The following is a 15,610-nucleotide window of genomic DNA, read 5'->3' as shown; positions in this document are numbered from 1 at the left end:
TAACAAAGCCTTGGTTAAGACTTGACAGTTTAGAGTGGTAAACAGCCTAGAGCCATTTGGTGCCTAATACTCAAATATCAACAAGGCATTTAGGGAAATGCCTTGTTACAGCTATCTCGCCTACACACAGATCATGATATACATCACTGAATTTCACAGAATTCTCCAGAACACTTGACAGCCCATGGCTTGGACAGGTGTACTCTTTGCTGGGCAAAAAGCTGGCAGTACAGCTGGGCCCAGAGAGTGGTGCTGAATTGAGTCAAATCCAGCTGGTGACCATCTCAAGGGGGGTTCTCCATGAGTCAGAAACGGGACCAGCCCTGTTTAGTGTCTTTACTCATAGCCATGAGGGGATTGAGCATGTTCTCAGTGAGTTTGCAGATGACAAGTTGAGAGGAAATGCTGATAAACCTTGAGGTAAGAAGACCCTACGGAGGCATCAGGATAAGCTGGATCAATGTGCTCAGTCCAATTGCATGAGCTCCAACAAGACCAGGTGACGAGTCCTGCGCTTGCACTGCCCATGTAATGCCACAGGCTTGGGGCAGAGGGACTAGAAAGCTGCACAAAGGAGCTGGGGCTGTTAGATGACAATCGGCTGAACAAGAGCCAGCAGAGAGTGTGCCTTGATAGTCAAGACCAGGCTTGCATCAGAAACAGTGTTGCTATCTGGACTAGGGAGTTGATTGGAGGGAATTGATAGGGAGGACTAGAGAGCCTCTCATTCAAGGAGAAGGACAATCAAGCCCTGGAGCTTGTCCAGAGAAGAGCAAAGAAGATGGAGAAGGGTCTGCTCCACAAATCCTATGAGAAGTGGCTGAAGGAATTGGGGACATTTACCCTGAGGAAGAGGAGGCTCATAGGAGTCGTTATCACTCTCTACCAGTCTCTGAAAGGAGGCTGTGGTGAGGTGGGGTTGGCCTCTTCTCCCAGGTAACAGCAATAGGATGTGAGGTAATGGCCCCAAGCTGCACCAAGGAGGTTCAGGATACTGGATATAAGGAAACATTTCTTCTAGAACAAGTTGGTGATGCATTGGAACAGGCTGACCAGGGAACAGATGCAGTCACTATTCCTGGAGCTTTGCAAGAAAAGCATAGATGTGGCACTAAGGGTCATGATTTAGTGGACTTAGAGGTGATAGGTAGACTATTAGACCAGACAATCTTAAGAGGACTTTCCCAACCTTATTGATAGTATAACTCAATACACACTATTTCTCTTTCCTCTAGGGGGTGACTTGCATTACTCCAATAAAAGTAGTGCTCCCAAACAGCATTTCTTTCAGAATTACTTCATTCCATGGTGCTCCAGAAATAGGTGACGGTCTCCAGTCCTCTCTCCTGAGGACAGAGCTGCACTCGGGGCCCTCACACCATGGACCAGCACTGGACGAGCACTGCAACCTCCAACATGTGCGTACAGGCTGGGAAATGCACTACAAGGGCAGGCTAGCTAAGCAGAAAGAGAAAACTTCCCTGACCTTCCCCAAAGCACAGGGACAGCTGGTAAAAAGCAACCCAGCCAAAGCCACGCTCGCCAGCGTCAGCAAAAGAACCCCTGTACCAGGCTGCACTTGTCCATCACAGCTCCCTCACACGCCGGCCAAGGCCTGAAGCTCTGGGGCACGAGAGGAAGAGCAGAGATCTTCCAGCAACGGCACCGCTGAGGGACCAGCTCTGGGCTTTGGGCTCAACACCTACTGTGCTGGCACCGTGCTGAACGGATTCTGTTACCGCTCTGCAACACACCTCCTTGGAAAGCATCGACTCACATCTGCGTAGCAAACGTGTACCTTTCCTGAGCAGCACTGCTGGGCCCGAAGAGAGTCACAAACCACCCACATCTGCTGCCATGGGCCTCCAAGTGGCCCAAGCCACACCACAGCGACTGCTACAGCTGTGAGCACTGTCTTCTCGGTTCTTTCTTTCTGTGTGTGTGTTTTGTTCAAAACAATTCTGTTAGTGGCCTTCCTGGAAGAAGCACAGAAGCAAAATTCCGAGCACGTACACAGTCTGCTGTTCAAACTTAAACGCTGCCCTCGGTGCACGCAGCCCGGGGCGATGCTCTGCTCCCGCACACACTCCCACGGGCTGCTCAGGCAGAAGGATCTCAGAACACAGACCCTGCCGCAGCCAGCCCGGCCTTGTGACTGCGATTGCTTACCAGAGGGCTGTTTCCACTGCAATTCGAGCTAAAAGTTCTGATCCACGAACTATTCCTTCCACCGCCCGAGCTGGAAAAGGCGCCTGGAAGAGGACAAAGGCACATCACAGCCCGCTATCGTAAGGCTGAGCCGAGCACAGCCTCTGGGCTCCGGGCTCTCGGCCGCTCCCACCAGAGCCAGCCCCGGCCCCATGTCAGCCTGCCACAGGGCCACATCCAGCGGTCCGGCAGCACCTCCCTCTCTCCCCTCTTCCCTGGGCCACTCGGAATCCCCGCACCGGCCGCCACCCCTCAGTACGGTCCCAGCCCAGCGCGCCTCCCCGCCCCCAGTACCTCCACTGCAGCTGACCGCCGCCCCTCCGCCGCCGCGCAGCTTCCGGCTCGCCCCCGGAGTCCCGTGTCGGCGGTGGGCGGCCCCGGTGCTGCGCGCTGCCGGGCGCTGAGGGGCGGAGCTGCGCCGCTGAGGGCCCGAGCGCGCAAAGGGGGACGAGGCTGCCCGTAAGAAGCTGAAACGGCTTCAGCTCGGCGGTCAGCTCGGCGCCAGCGAGGTATCAACAGGGCTTTCATCAAAAACCCAAAGCGCAGGGCCGGGGCAGCCCTTGGAAAGAGGCTTAGCTAAAAGCAGGTGGCGATAGCAGGAGCTTCAGGGCCTGGAGGTGGCCCAGCTTCACGCTGGCAGCGCTACAACATCCACATCTTTCTGGTTTCTGCTGCTGCGTTTACACACACACGTGGGTGACGAGCTGAGCACGGAGTTACGTACTCCACTTCCTTGCTGGCCTCTCAGTACAGCTGGATTTCAGGGACTGTCACACACAGCTCAAAACTGAGTTCACTATCAGCTGGCAGCAGTCAAGGCAAAGCTACCTGTGTCAGGGCCCTGCTACTGCCTGAGGCCAGGCAGACACCTCCTTCCTCAGCCATAACAGCTTCTCAACTCTACAGCTGCCCTCAAGCATTCCTCTTTCAATCGAGTGCTCATGGCAGGCAGCCACAGCTGAGTTTGCTAAAGGAGGTATTGGAGAAGCAGGCGTACAAGAGGCTGAAATGCTACTGACAAAACAGAAGTGCAGCAGAACCACGATCCCAACGTACACCAAGCCGAGGAACAGCTCAGTTCAGAGGAAAGCTGAATTCAAACAGTTCATCTCCCTTAGGCCAGAACCTGCAGGTTCTGCCAAGCTCTTTCCAGGACAGGCACGTTGTCCACTGTTCAGGCTAAGCTCCTACGTATTCCAGCAATGCTAGGAATCACCAGTAAGAGAGAACAGGAGAGCCCTCAGGTGAGTCAGTAGCAGCAAGGAGTCACTGAACGAACATTTAAACGTCAACTTTATTTCTGGAAATCTTTAAGCATTTAAAGCAATTTGTTAAATTTGAGGCAACTGAGTTAACATTTCACCTGCCAATGTGCATACAAAACTTGTGAAACTAATTTCATTAATTTCACTTTGCTTCTCAGGAATGCCACAGACAATGGAATGGAGTTGCACTGTGCTTAGGCTGCTGCTCAACTGAAAATTGCTGCCACAGTTGGTATGTCTTTTTCCTGAACCAGTGGTTTTTTTGCACTGCCAGGCTGCAGGAATTTCTTGATGCTGGGGATATTGCTCATTCTTGCTTTAAAACTCTACAAAACAAAAAGAAAACATCATTAAGCTTAAGACCAGTGGCAACTCTCAGAGTAACAGTACATTAGGTTACACAAACCTGGTGGCTGGCTCCTTGTGGCTGCATTTTGGGGCCATTTCTCTTTAGAGTGTTTATAATTGATGCTGATGCAGAACTCAATAGCATCCAAAGCATGTTTGAAGACAACTCTAATTTAAGAGGAGCTGTTGACTCTCTTAGAGGGGGGAAGACCTTGCAGAGAGAGCTCCCAAAAAACTAGAAGGCTGGCAGTCACCACCACATTAAATTTAACATGAGTGAATGAATGCTGGGTTCTGCACCTGGAATGCAGGAACCTTTGATGTATATATGGAGAGAGGCTGGAAAGCCACCTCAATGAAAGGGAGCTGGGGTTCTGAATGATGATGAGTTGGACAAAGCCAGCAGTGTCCCTGGCAGCCCAAAGGGCCAACGCACTCTGCAGTGCCTCAGGCCCAGCTCTGCCTCTGGGAGAGGGGAGGGGTTGTCCTGCTCTGCTCTGTGCTGTGCGGCCTCACCTCCAGCACTGTGTGCAGGTTCCACTACCACAATGTAAGAAGGACATAAACCTGTTACTGTGTCCACATGGGGCTACACAAATGGCAAAGTGGCTGGGGGGCAAGAGATAGGAGGAGTAGATGAGGTCCCTTCATGCGTTCAGCCCTGAGAGGAGACTTCATGGCAGCTGCAGCTCCTCACAGGGAGCAGTTGCAGTGCTGAGCTCTGCTCTGTGACAGCAGCAGGGCCTGAGGGAATGGCATGGGGAATCTCTCCAGCCAGGGTCAGGCTGGGAATTAAAAATGTTTCTTCACCAGAGGGCAATGGGCATGGCCTAAAGCTGCCAGAATCACAGGAATTTGAAGGGGCCTCGAAAAACCATCTTGTCCAATCCCTCTGCCAGAGCAGGAACACTTACATTAGGTCACACAGGAACACATCCAGGTGGGTTTTGAATGTCTCCAGTGAAAGAGACCCCACAACCTCTCTGGGCAGCCAGTTCCACTGTTCTGTTACTCTTACCGGGAAGAAGTTTTTTCTCAAAATTATGTGGAATCCCCTTTGTTATGGCTTGTATCCAGTGCCCCTTGTCCTATAACTGTATGTCACTGAGCTCCATCCTCCTGACAATCAACCTTTACATCTTTATAAGCATTAATGATGTCACCCCTCAGATTTCAACAAGCGAAAAAGACACAGCACCCTCAGAATTATCCTACAAGGGAGATGCTCTACTTCCCTAATCATCTTTGTGGCCTTGTGCTGGAATCTCTCAAGGAGTTCCTTGTCCTTCTTGAACTGAGGGGCCCAAAATTGGACACCTATTTCAGAGGTGGTCTCACCAGGGGAGAGGAAAGGGGGAGGAAGCATTCAAGGGGCATTTGGACAATGCTCTCAAACGCTGAATTTGAATTTAGGGCGGGCCCCTGTGGAGCCAGAAACTAGAATCAGGAGCTCTTGTGACTCTATTCAAACTCAAGGTGTTATGGTATTTTAGGAATCTATGCTTCAACCTACTATACATTTCAATACCCTGGTGGCTGAGGTCACAGAAGACCAACATAACTATCGGTATTTCAGGCTGGCCAGTACTACTCAGAGTATTTGCTTTTAATTACACACTCCTTTCCTTCCCCCCCCATATTTTCTCCACCAGTTTAAATCAGTGGCTCTGCTTTGGTTTAATTCCGTTAAAACTGTCTATGCAATTACCTGCAAGAGAGGAAATTTTGCAAGTGCATCAGGCTTCAACTCTTCCAACCACAAAATGTCTTCCAGTAAACTCACATCTGCTTTGCTCATCTTGTTGCCAACAAGAAAGTCATGCCCATGGTCTTTCAAAACCTAGAAACATGGAACAGAAGCAGGTGTAATATGTAGGCATGCCACTTAATGTTACTTAAAGCAAGGTCATTTTTTCATGGAATTGTCCCTGAAGCAAGAAGTAATGAGAACATCTGTACTGCAAGCAGATCACCACTCTGTCATCACAGCCATTCTACATCTGTCCTTTCCCTTCTACAGCTTTTCTTCTCTTTTTCCTGGCAGCTGAGGTCTAGCCCTCTTGCCTTCCATTCTGTAGCCCCTGTAATTGAGCACTTCCTCTCTCAGTGTTGGTCTACACATCATGGAACACAACCAGCACTGTACAAAATTTGCAAGAGACGCGAATTCAGCCCAGGCCATTGTAGGAGATCTTGGTCTCTTTCAAATGATAGGTAGCTCCCTTATTTCTCACCTGTTTCTGCTTCAGTTGGGGGAATATTGCACTGGGGCTCTCTGCATGTAGCCCGTGCCTCAGTTTCTTGACACCCTGCTTCCAGCTCACCATCTCCCTTTTTTTCCTTTTTCAGTTACAAAAGGGCCTGCAATCCTTCTTGTGTATGTGTGCTGCAATGCTTCTAATGCATGTTTGGTCAGAGGGTCCTGTGCTTCAGGAGGAGGCTTCAGGTAGAGCCCAGTGCTACTGTGGCTTTTTTCTGAAACAAATGCAGACTGAAACATGGACATCTGTGGAACTCAGTGTGTCCTGGGTTGATGCAGCTCTGCATATCTCCTAGATCTGCAGTGTCTTCTGTCTCCTCTGAGGTGTTCTGTCTCCAGCCTTATCTCACTCCCACCACAGCCAAAGCATTTACATGGAATTTTTCCTTTCCTTTTGTCTGAATAAAAAGATTGTGTAGACCAGGAATGAAGTTTCAGGAAAACAATATTAATTAAGCTACTAAATCATTGCCACGTACCTTCTCAAAGACTGGTAAGTATCGGTTTGTGGCCTTGTCCATAATATTTGCAAGATCTTTCTCCTTTTCATTAGCTGGTTTGAATTCGTGGTACATGATTAACTCAAACAGATCTGCCAATCCTTCCGCATACATGTCAATTCTGAAAGGAACAGATCCAGTTGGTCAAGTCAAAAATAGGAGTTCTGAATATCACAACAGGAACAAGCTTAAACATCAGTAAAAGGCTGTGCTCCATCTTTTTTCACCAGGGCAGACACTTCTGTGCACTAAAAATTTTTCAAACCCAAATACAGAATTGGCATATGTGCATCCAAACCCACTCTAAAACTCTCACCAGGTATGTTCAATTTAACATTAGATTTACACAATTCCTAACAAATATATTGAAATGTTTGACATCTACTGAATAACCTATTTGAACATTCTTGAGATTAAACCATGGAATGCCAGTGCTTTTTTTTTTTTCCCCTGACAAAGCACTGATCTCTGATCTTCAGAAACTCCCTGCTGCCTTTCTTCTTATCCTATCTACCTATTTATTGCTATTGTACACATCACCTGCACTCACGGTCAACACATGCTCTAAGAAAACTCCCTGAATCTAAACTTCTTGTGAGTTACATGTACGCAGAGATATTCTTGTGTCACACAGAAAAGCAGCACCAGCTACAAGCTAACAAAGGTAGTACTGGTACAGTACAGGGCTCTCTCCTTCAGGTCTTTCCCGTAGAGATTGTATTTCCCTGCTATGTAGTTGAGGATGGCTCTGGTCTGCACCAACTTCATCCCATCAATCTCCACCATGGGCACTTGCTGGAACAGCAGGGATCCATCTGGGGAAGAAGACAACAAGGAGATGCTGAGCATCTGTGAATGAAAACCATCTATGGGGACACAGGGAAATAACAAATGTTGTTTTTCATTTGTGGCATGCTTCCTCAATCTCCTTATACAATGTGGGAAAAGTACTTTGGAAACCTGGACTACTGTTAATATTTATGTTCATGTTTAGAGTTAATATACACATCAATATGTTTTTGTGACTCCTACACTGACTTTACATTGGCCGAATAACGGTTGGTGTTTCCCATGATTAGTGCAAGAGCTAAATACAACTTGATATGAGACTGTAGTTGGGTAAATCCCTTCCTGAGGAAGATCAGGATGGCAAATGCCACTCTGAGTTAGATATCTTTGAAAAGACAAGCAATGACCACAGATGTGTAATCTGGTTTGGAGAAAATGTGAGTAACCATGCTCACAGCAATGGAATCTATGGAGAGCAAGATGAGCAACTGACAATGGACTTACACTGACACAAAGAAGGTGCCAGCAGGTGTAGGTGATGGAGTGCTGGCAAAGGTTGCCCAGAGGCTATAGAATCTCTTCCTTGGAGATCTTCAAAAGCTTTCTGGATGTGGTCCTGGGGACCTACTCTGGGTGTTCCTGCTTGAGCAGGAGTCATGCCAGATGGACCCCAGGGTGATGATTACTGTATCTCACTGTTCACTGCAAGGGAGTTGGACTAGATGGCCTTCAAATGTCCCATCCAGCTTCAATGATTCTATGACTACGTGACTCCATACAAGCTAGTCTAGGCTTTCTTCTCAAGAGAAATTAAATTACTCTCACGTTCTAGGACAAACAATTCTATTCATTATTATTATTATTGAATTATTAAAAACCAAGGGAAACTTACCTGTCCTTAACTTTTGGAAATCATCCTTTGATTTCATAATTCTTTCTTCAAACTGTAGGGAATACGGAAGAAAAGCTGTTTTCTGACTGCATGTTTTAACTTTTACTTGTTGTGACACAACAAGGGCCCAAAACACAATGCTGATGGGAATTTTGTTTTCAAAACGCCAAGCCATGTTTTAAAGAATTAGTTTGCCTTTGCCATATTGTCTCTTCATCCCTCTCCCTGCTGAAGCTCATTGCTGTGCTCACATCCACTATTTAGCCTCCATAACTATTCAGAAAGCACTGGTCAGTGGGTGCCATTTTTTTTGCACAGGAGAATTCAATTCCACACCTTTCCTTCATACACACATTCATGGCAGATGCCATGGTGTCAGACTGCCCCTCTGCTGCCACCTTTCTCCCAGCAATAACATGGAATGAAATATTGCCAGGAACATTCAACCTCCACTGCCACAACAACAAAATCCACCTCTGACATCATGGGCAGACATAATAAAAAAAGGGGCATTACTTTCAGAGCAGTCCTCCTACACTGATACCAGCACTAATACAAATATAAGCTATTTTGGACACTGAGAGCAAACTAGAGGCCATCAGAAATTGAAGGACTCATCTCCTCAGACCGGAGGAGACAAGTTCTGCTGTGCTGTGGTTTTAACTCATTTCTTTCACTTCTCACCAGGGACAAGGATGTACAATGCTAACAGTGGGACTGACACACGATGCTTGGAAGAGAAACAGGAACTTTGTCATCACAGGCTCGGTTCTGGTTGTGCAATGCATTAAAGGGAGAATCTGAAACTGCAGGTATGTCCCATTACTAACAAAGAATACTATAAACGAGTGTTTGTCACATGCTCTTAGTATAACAACCATATACAAACCTCAACTCCAGCAGCTGCTAGTAGCCACCTTATTGGTTCCATTCGGCCTCGTATATTAGCATAGTGCAGAACCGGCTTCCCAGACATGCTTCCACGTATCTGATGTCCTTCTGTCTAGAATAAAGAACTATCACAAATCAAGCAGGATCAGAATCTGTTCATCAATCTCCAACGGGTTCTCAAGCACTGCTCGAAGTTGTCTTCTTTTAAACCAGTGACTGATAATGCAGGACTCTCATCAAATCAGCAGAGGAGACAAGAGTGAGAACGTATTGGAAAGCAGTACTGTATTTCACACATGCAATTTAGTTAAGGATAACTGCGTACTGACAGCAAGTGGCCCATATCAGAGAACTTGCAAAGCAAAGATTGCATCCAGCCCAAAGCATTCCGCTCAGTCTGAAGATCTGCATAAACTCAGTAATTACTGCAGTTTCTCTGCTGGAGTTTACGGTCCACTATAAAGTGATAGGAAGAATTTTCCCCTCTATCCTCGTTCACATTCATAGAATAAAATCATAGAACCACTAGAGTTAGAAAAGACCTTTAAGATTGTCTTCTCCAACCATGCCCTCTGTATAATCAATGAATTTTAAGATGTTATAACTACAAAATAAACAAGAGAGTTAGGAAAAACAGATTATAATAGCAAAAAGAGAATAGATAGAAAGCTTGCCTGTATCCTGGGCTCACCTACAAAACTCCAAGGAAGCTGGATCTTCAGAGGAGATCCTTCCCCCCTGGTAGCCAGCTCTTAAATGCATCTACAAGAGCTGGAGCCAGGCTCCACCCCTTCCTGCAGCACAGGTGAGTTGCTTTCACCTTGCTCCCAAGGCTGACTCATTGCTCACCTCAGGTGATCAATCAGAGGTTCAGGCTGTGACTCAGCAGTCCCCATACACCCTCTAACCACATCCCTCAGTGCTACATCTGTGCTTTTCTTGAACACCTGCAGGGACTGTGAGTGCGCCTCTTCCCTGGGCAGCCTGTTCTAATACCTCACTGTTATGGCTGAGAATAAATTGTTTTCCTAATATCTGGACCTGCTTTCCTAACCTGAAACTCCTCTGGTGCAACTTGAGGCCAGCACCTTGCCCTGTCAATTATGACCGTGGAGAAGAGGCCGACCCCCACCACGCAACAACCTCCTCTGGTGTTCAAGGCAATAAGGTCTCCCCTGAGCCTCCTCTGCTCCAGACCACACAACCCCATTCCCTCTGCTGCTCCTCATAACACTTGTGCTCCACACCCTCCACAGTTTCACTGGAATTATCTGGATGTGCTCCAGGGACTCAGTGTGTTTGTTACAGGGAGGGACCCAAATCTCAACACTGCATTTATTTAACTCCATTCAGCAGCACTTTCTGGGCCTGGGCACCCAGCCACTTTTTTCCCAGCACGGTGTTTATGCACATCCAAGCAATGGGTTGTCAGCTTCACCAGGAGTACAGAAAGACAGGGTCAAAGCCTTCACTAAAGTCCAGGTAGACCATAGTCACAGACTTTCCCTCATCCTCTTGGCATGTCACTTGGTCATAGAAAGAGAGCAGGTTGGTCAAGCAGGACATTCCTTTCATGAACCCCTGCAGTTTATGCTTGACTCCCTGGCATCTGCACCTTTAAACACCAGTGCACAACAAACACAGCAACAGTGTAGGCAGCACCCACTTTATATTCATGTCACAGTTATGAAAAACAAGTCAACAAACAAGCTGAAGTATGAACTGCAGCAGAAAGCAAATGGCTACAACAAAACATATCCCCCTTGTAAGCAGCATGCCATTGTCTCTAAAACAGCAACCGCTTCACACTTCTGAGATCTAAGCTGATCTCTCTTCAAACTGAGTGCATACAAAGCAGTTAATTATTAATTAATCGTCTGATGCACAAAACCATGTTAGCAAAGAATGCACCTGAAGGTATTAAATTCACAAAATCCATCCACAGACTATAGCATTCAAGTACACAAATCCTCCATGCATATCCAAAAGCCAAAAAGCTTACCTTGCACAGACGGGAACTCGCTCTGAGCTCTCAGCAGCTTTGTCCTGAGGTTATGGAGCTTTTAGCCCCTCCTACACAGCAAATTGCAGACACAACTCTGTTGTTGGGTAACACTGTTTCTTAGTTAAAACATTTAGCTTTAATCACTTATTACCTACAATAGAATTCATCACTAATGCTGACGGTGCACATATGTAATACTTGTGAGAGGTCACCATCGTGTTGGACAAGCGTGACAGAAACAAACTTTATACTTCACATTCTCACAGCGTGGCAACTTGCTACTTAACAATAGTCACCGCTGCCAAAAACCTTCCATAGTTGAAGAAAAAAATAGCATGATTCTAATCCAATTTTAATTAAAATATTTCATGATTTTGCAGTTTTGTACCTGTTTACACAAGTTAGAACAATAATTTCAGCTGGAATCCTTTGTCAGGTTCCTCCCCTTTCTTTAGAGGTAGGGGATGTTCCTTTAGGATATTTTCATCTGAAGAACCTCATTTTTGAAAACAGAAGTGTTTTTTTCTTTCTGAGAAAGAACTACCCTGGATTTGACCTGGGGAAAATGATTGCTGCTAATGAGAGTAGGAGGTGATGAACAAAGATTGCTATCAGGAGATCCAACTGTTTTATTTGATAACTGTGTTGATACCAAAGAGTTTAGTATCTTATGATCTCCTCTGCCCCCAACCTCCTGTCTAATTTCCTGTTTAATCTCTTTGCAACACACGCACCCAAGGTCAGTGTGCTCTGTGAAAAAGTGCTGAATCACCCCAGGCTTGAATGTGGGCCAGGACATTATTCTGCTATTACAGAGAGGGAGAATGAGCTGTAGTTAAAGAATTGAGCTGTTACAGTACAGGGCTTGCTCCTTCTGGTGCTCCTCACAGATGGTGATGGACAGCACAGATTTCCTGCTGCTCTCCATTCAGTAGACCTAAATATGGGTGGGAGAAAACCCTCACCAAGCACCGGAGCCACAGCCAATACCCAAAACAAAGTCAGCAGTTTGCACTCTGGATCATGAGAACAGCTTTTCCATATTGTGAGAACAGCCATTCGCATAGCCTGAGTAGATAGAAACTGAAGGACGGAGGCTTGCATAAATGTAAGCTCAAGAACAGAGTGCAGAGGAGGCCATGGAGCATGTTGTCAATTGAAGACAAGACTGTAGAATAGATGTCTTGTTGTTGAAGATAAGATGGCAAAACAGATACCTCTGCCCAGTGTAACATCAGTGGGAACTCATTTGGGCTACCTTCACTAAGAGGTTGGAAATTTACAGCAAGAATACATCCCACGACCACTACAGATGTTATTTCTGCCCTTGTCCTTAGAACGTAATGAAAGAATGCAGAAATTACGCCTTTAAATACGTACTTGCTGCTTCTCTTGGTGTGCATGTTTGGTGGGAGCAATCCCCCATGCACTCAGCCCTGTAAGAAAGGGAATACCTGCTTGACAAAACTCTTTGTCATGTCAATTTACTTTGATGGTTTTCTCAGCTTCAACTCAAAAAGTCAAAATCTGTCATGTGTGAAGGCATCTGATTTTTAAGTACTTCTCTCTTCAGATGAACAATCAGGTGAAAAAGCTAGGGGAAATCTCTAATATATACCTTAATAACTTAACAGAGAGAATATTCAGCACTGGTGCTGCTGCTGGCCACCACCCCGTTCCCACCGGGGTCTTCCTTTAAAATAATAACACAGATCTATGTAATAACTGGTTTCTCACATACAATACTGATCTCCTGAGCAAGCGTAAGAATGTTTTGCATCATCAAACCTTGTCAGTTTTCCTCTCCCATAAAATGTGTCAGAATTCCCTTGGCTTGGGCTGGAGCTATGCTCAAAAATCCAAGCCAGTCTTTAAAATGTAAGGGAAACTGGTGCATGCACAAACTGCACTGTGTTACTGTATTGATAGGAGGAGGAGGGAATGTAGGGAAGGGAGCTTCAGCTGTGACTAAGGAGACCTGCAGGGATATGCCCGGCCCTGCCTTGTTGCACACACAAAGCACACATCTGGTGTTCTGTATCATTCAAACCACCTGGGGACTTCTTGGATTTTCTGAACTGTCACTCCATGTGTTCAGCACACCTAAAATGCAACTCACACATTCAATCCCACAACACATTTCTCATGACTTCCACCCTCATAATCCGGCTGGGTAGGTATTAACCAAACAATCTTTTACACTCAAGGATAAGTTTGCACAAATAGCCCTGCAGTTATCAGTAACATAGCTCCAGGGAGTTACCTGCTCACTGTTGCCTTTAAAGCTCTCTCTGCACATTCACATCACGACTCTCTCCTCAGGAGCACATCCCCTGCTTTGAGATTTTCTTCTCTCTAGCTTGCTCCCTTTCTCTCTGCTGCTTAGCTTGCAGTTACGGTTTGGGTCTTCTTGGCAATAAACGGTCTGACTTTGAGTACAGAAACACCCATGTCCTCGGAAGCTCATTATGTTGGGTGCTATCTTCAACATGCTCTATGAGGAAGAGCCCAGGCTTTGCAGAACTCTGCCCAAGCAACAGGGGCTCCAAACCTCTGCTCAGCTAACAGCTTGCGCCCTGGGGATTCCCAGACATTTCAGTCTCCTTCAGCAAAGTTCTCCTTTCACATAAATAGGTGCTTGATAAGAAGGACCTGATAAAGTCTTGACAAATTGAACTGGAGCTGCTTGATGCCTAACAAATACCTCAACAGCCATAAGCTATTTAGGAAAGTGCCAAGTTACGGCTACATTGCATGCACACACAGAAGACCACAATCTATGCTCTATTTCTCTCTCCTCTAAGGGGATGACTTGCACTACTCCAATAAAAGTAGTGCTCCCAAACAGCATTTCTTTCAGAATTACTTCATTCCATGGTGCTCCAGAAATAGGCGATGGTCTCCTGAGGACAGAGCTGCACTCGGGGCCCTCACACCATGGACCAGCACTGGACGAGCACTGCAACCTCCAACTTGTGCGTACAGGCTGGGAAATGCACTACAAGGGCAGGCTAGCTAAGCAGAAAGAGAAAACTTCCCTGACCTTCCCCAAAGCACAGGGACAGCTGGTAAAAAGCAACCCAGCCAAAGCCACGCTCGCCAGCGTCAGCAAAAGAACCCCTGTACCAGGCTGCACTTGTCCATCACAGCTCCCTCACACGCCGGCCAAGGCCTGAAGCTCTGGGGCACGAGAGGAAGAGCAGAGATCTTCCAGCAACGGCACCGCTGAGGGACCAGCTCTGGGCTTTGGGCTCAACACCTACTGTGCTGGCACCGTGCTGAACGGATTCTGTTACCGCTCTGCAACACACCTCCTTGGAAAGCATCGACTCACATCTGCGTAGCAAACGTGTACCTTTCCTGAGCAGCACTGCTGGGCCCAAAGAGAGTCACAAACCGCCCACATCTGCTGCCCTGTCCCCGCGGCCCCAGCCCAGTATGTCCCGCTCCCAGCGCCGCTGCCCTGGCGGACTGCTCCCTCGGCCGGAACCCCCAGTCTGGCCGCCTCCCCAAAGCTCGGCTCGGCCCGAGCCCTTCGCACCACCCGCCGCCAGTACCGCCGCTGAAGCCGCCGCTGAAGCCGCCGCTACAGCTGACCGCTCCCTGTACCGCCGCTGCAGCCCCGCAGCTCCAGACCCGTCCTGGAGTCCCGTGCCGGACGTGGGCGGCCCCGGGAGGCTCCGTGCTGCCGGGTGCTGAGGGGTGGGGCGCATGAGAAGCTGAAACGGCTTCGGCTCGGTGGGAGCGCTGCTCGGCGGTCAGCTCGGCGCCAGCGAGGTATCAACAGGGCTTTCATCAAAAACCCAAAGCGCAGGGCCGGGGCAGCCCTTGGAAAGAGGCTTAGCTAAAAGCAGGTGGCGATAGCAGGAGCTTCAGGGCCTGGAGGTGGCCCAGCTTCACGCTGGCAGCGCTACAACATCCACATCTTTCTGGTTTCTGCTGCTGCGTTTACACACACACGTGGGTGACGAGCTGAGCACGGAGTTACGTACTCCACTTCCTTGCTGGCCTCTCAGTACAGCTGGATTTCAGGGACTGTCACACACAGCTCAAAACTGAGTTCACTATCAGCTGGCAGCAGTCAAGGCAAAGCTACCTGTGTCAGGGCCCTGCTACTGCCTGAGGCCAGGCAGACACCTCCTTCCTCAGCCATAACAGCTTCTCAACTCTACAGCTGCCCTCAAGCATTCCTCTTTCAATCGAGTGCTCATGGCAGGCAGCCACAGCTGAGTTTGCTAAAGGAGGTATTGGAGAAGCAGGCGTACAAGAGGCTGAAATGCTACTGACAAAACAGAAGTGCAGCAGAACCACGATCCCAACGTACACCAAGCCGAGGAACAGCTCAGTTCAGAGGAAAGCTGAATTCAAACAGTTCATCTCCCTTAGGCCAGAACCTGCAGGTTCTGCCAAGCTCTTTCCAGGACAGGCACGTTGTCCACTGTTCAGGCTAAG

General features: G+C 47.7%; 1 protein-coding gene across 1 annotated transcript; it reads right to left on the bottom strand.

The window, feature by feature from the left end:
* Positions 1-3,679: 3,679 nt before the first annotated feature.
* LOC306944225 (glutathione S-transferase-like) lies at positions 3,680-14,564 on the bottom strand (the record flags this gene model as incomplete). The annotated part of the gene is made up of 7 exons (XM_079532704.1): positions 14,514-14,564; positions 9,152-9,258; positions 8,263-8,314; positions 7,264-7,396; positions 6,561-6,702; positions 5,530-5,661; positions 3,680-3,799 (listed from the first exon to the last, which is right to left on the bottom strand). The coding sequence occupies exons 2-7, from the start codon at positions 9,236-9,238 to the stop codon at positions 3,680-3,682; spliced, it is 666 nt and encodes a 221-aa protein (XP_079388830.1). The 5' UTR covers positions 9,239-9,258; positions 14,514-14,564.
* Between the last annotated feature and the right edge of the window lie 1,046 nt (positions 14,565-15,610).

This window comes from Tetrao urogallus, assembly GCF_951394365.1.
Source record: "Tetrao urogallus genome assembly, chromosome: 2".
Taxonomy (NCBI): Eukaryota; Metazoa; Chordata; class Aves; order Galliformes; family Phasianidae; genus Tetrao; species Tetrao urogallus.
The sequence above is the reverse complement of the archived record's forward strand: the minus strand, read 5'-3'. Positions and strand labels throughout refer to the sequence as shown.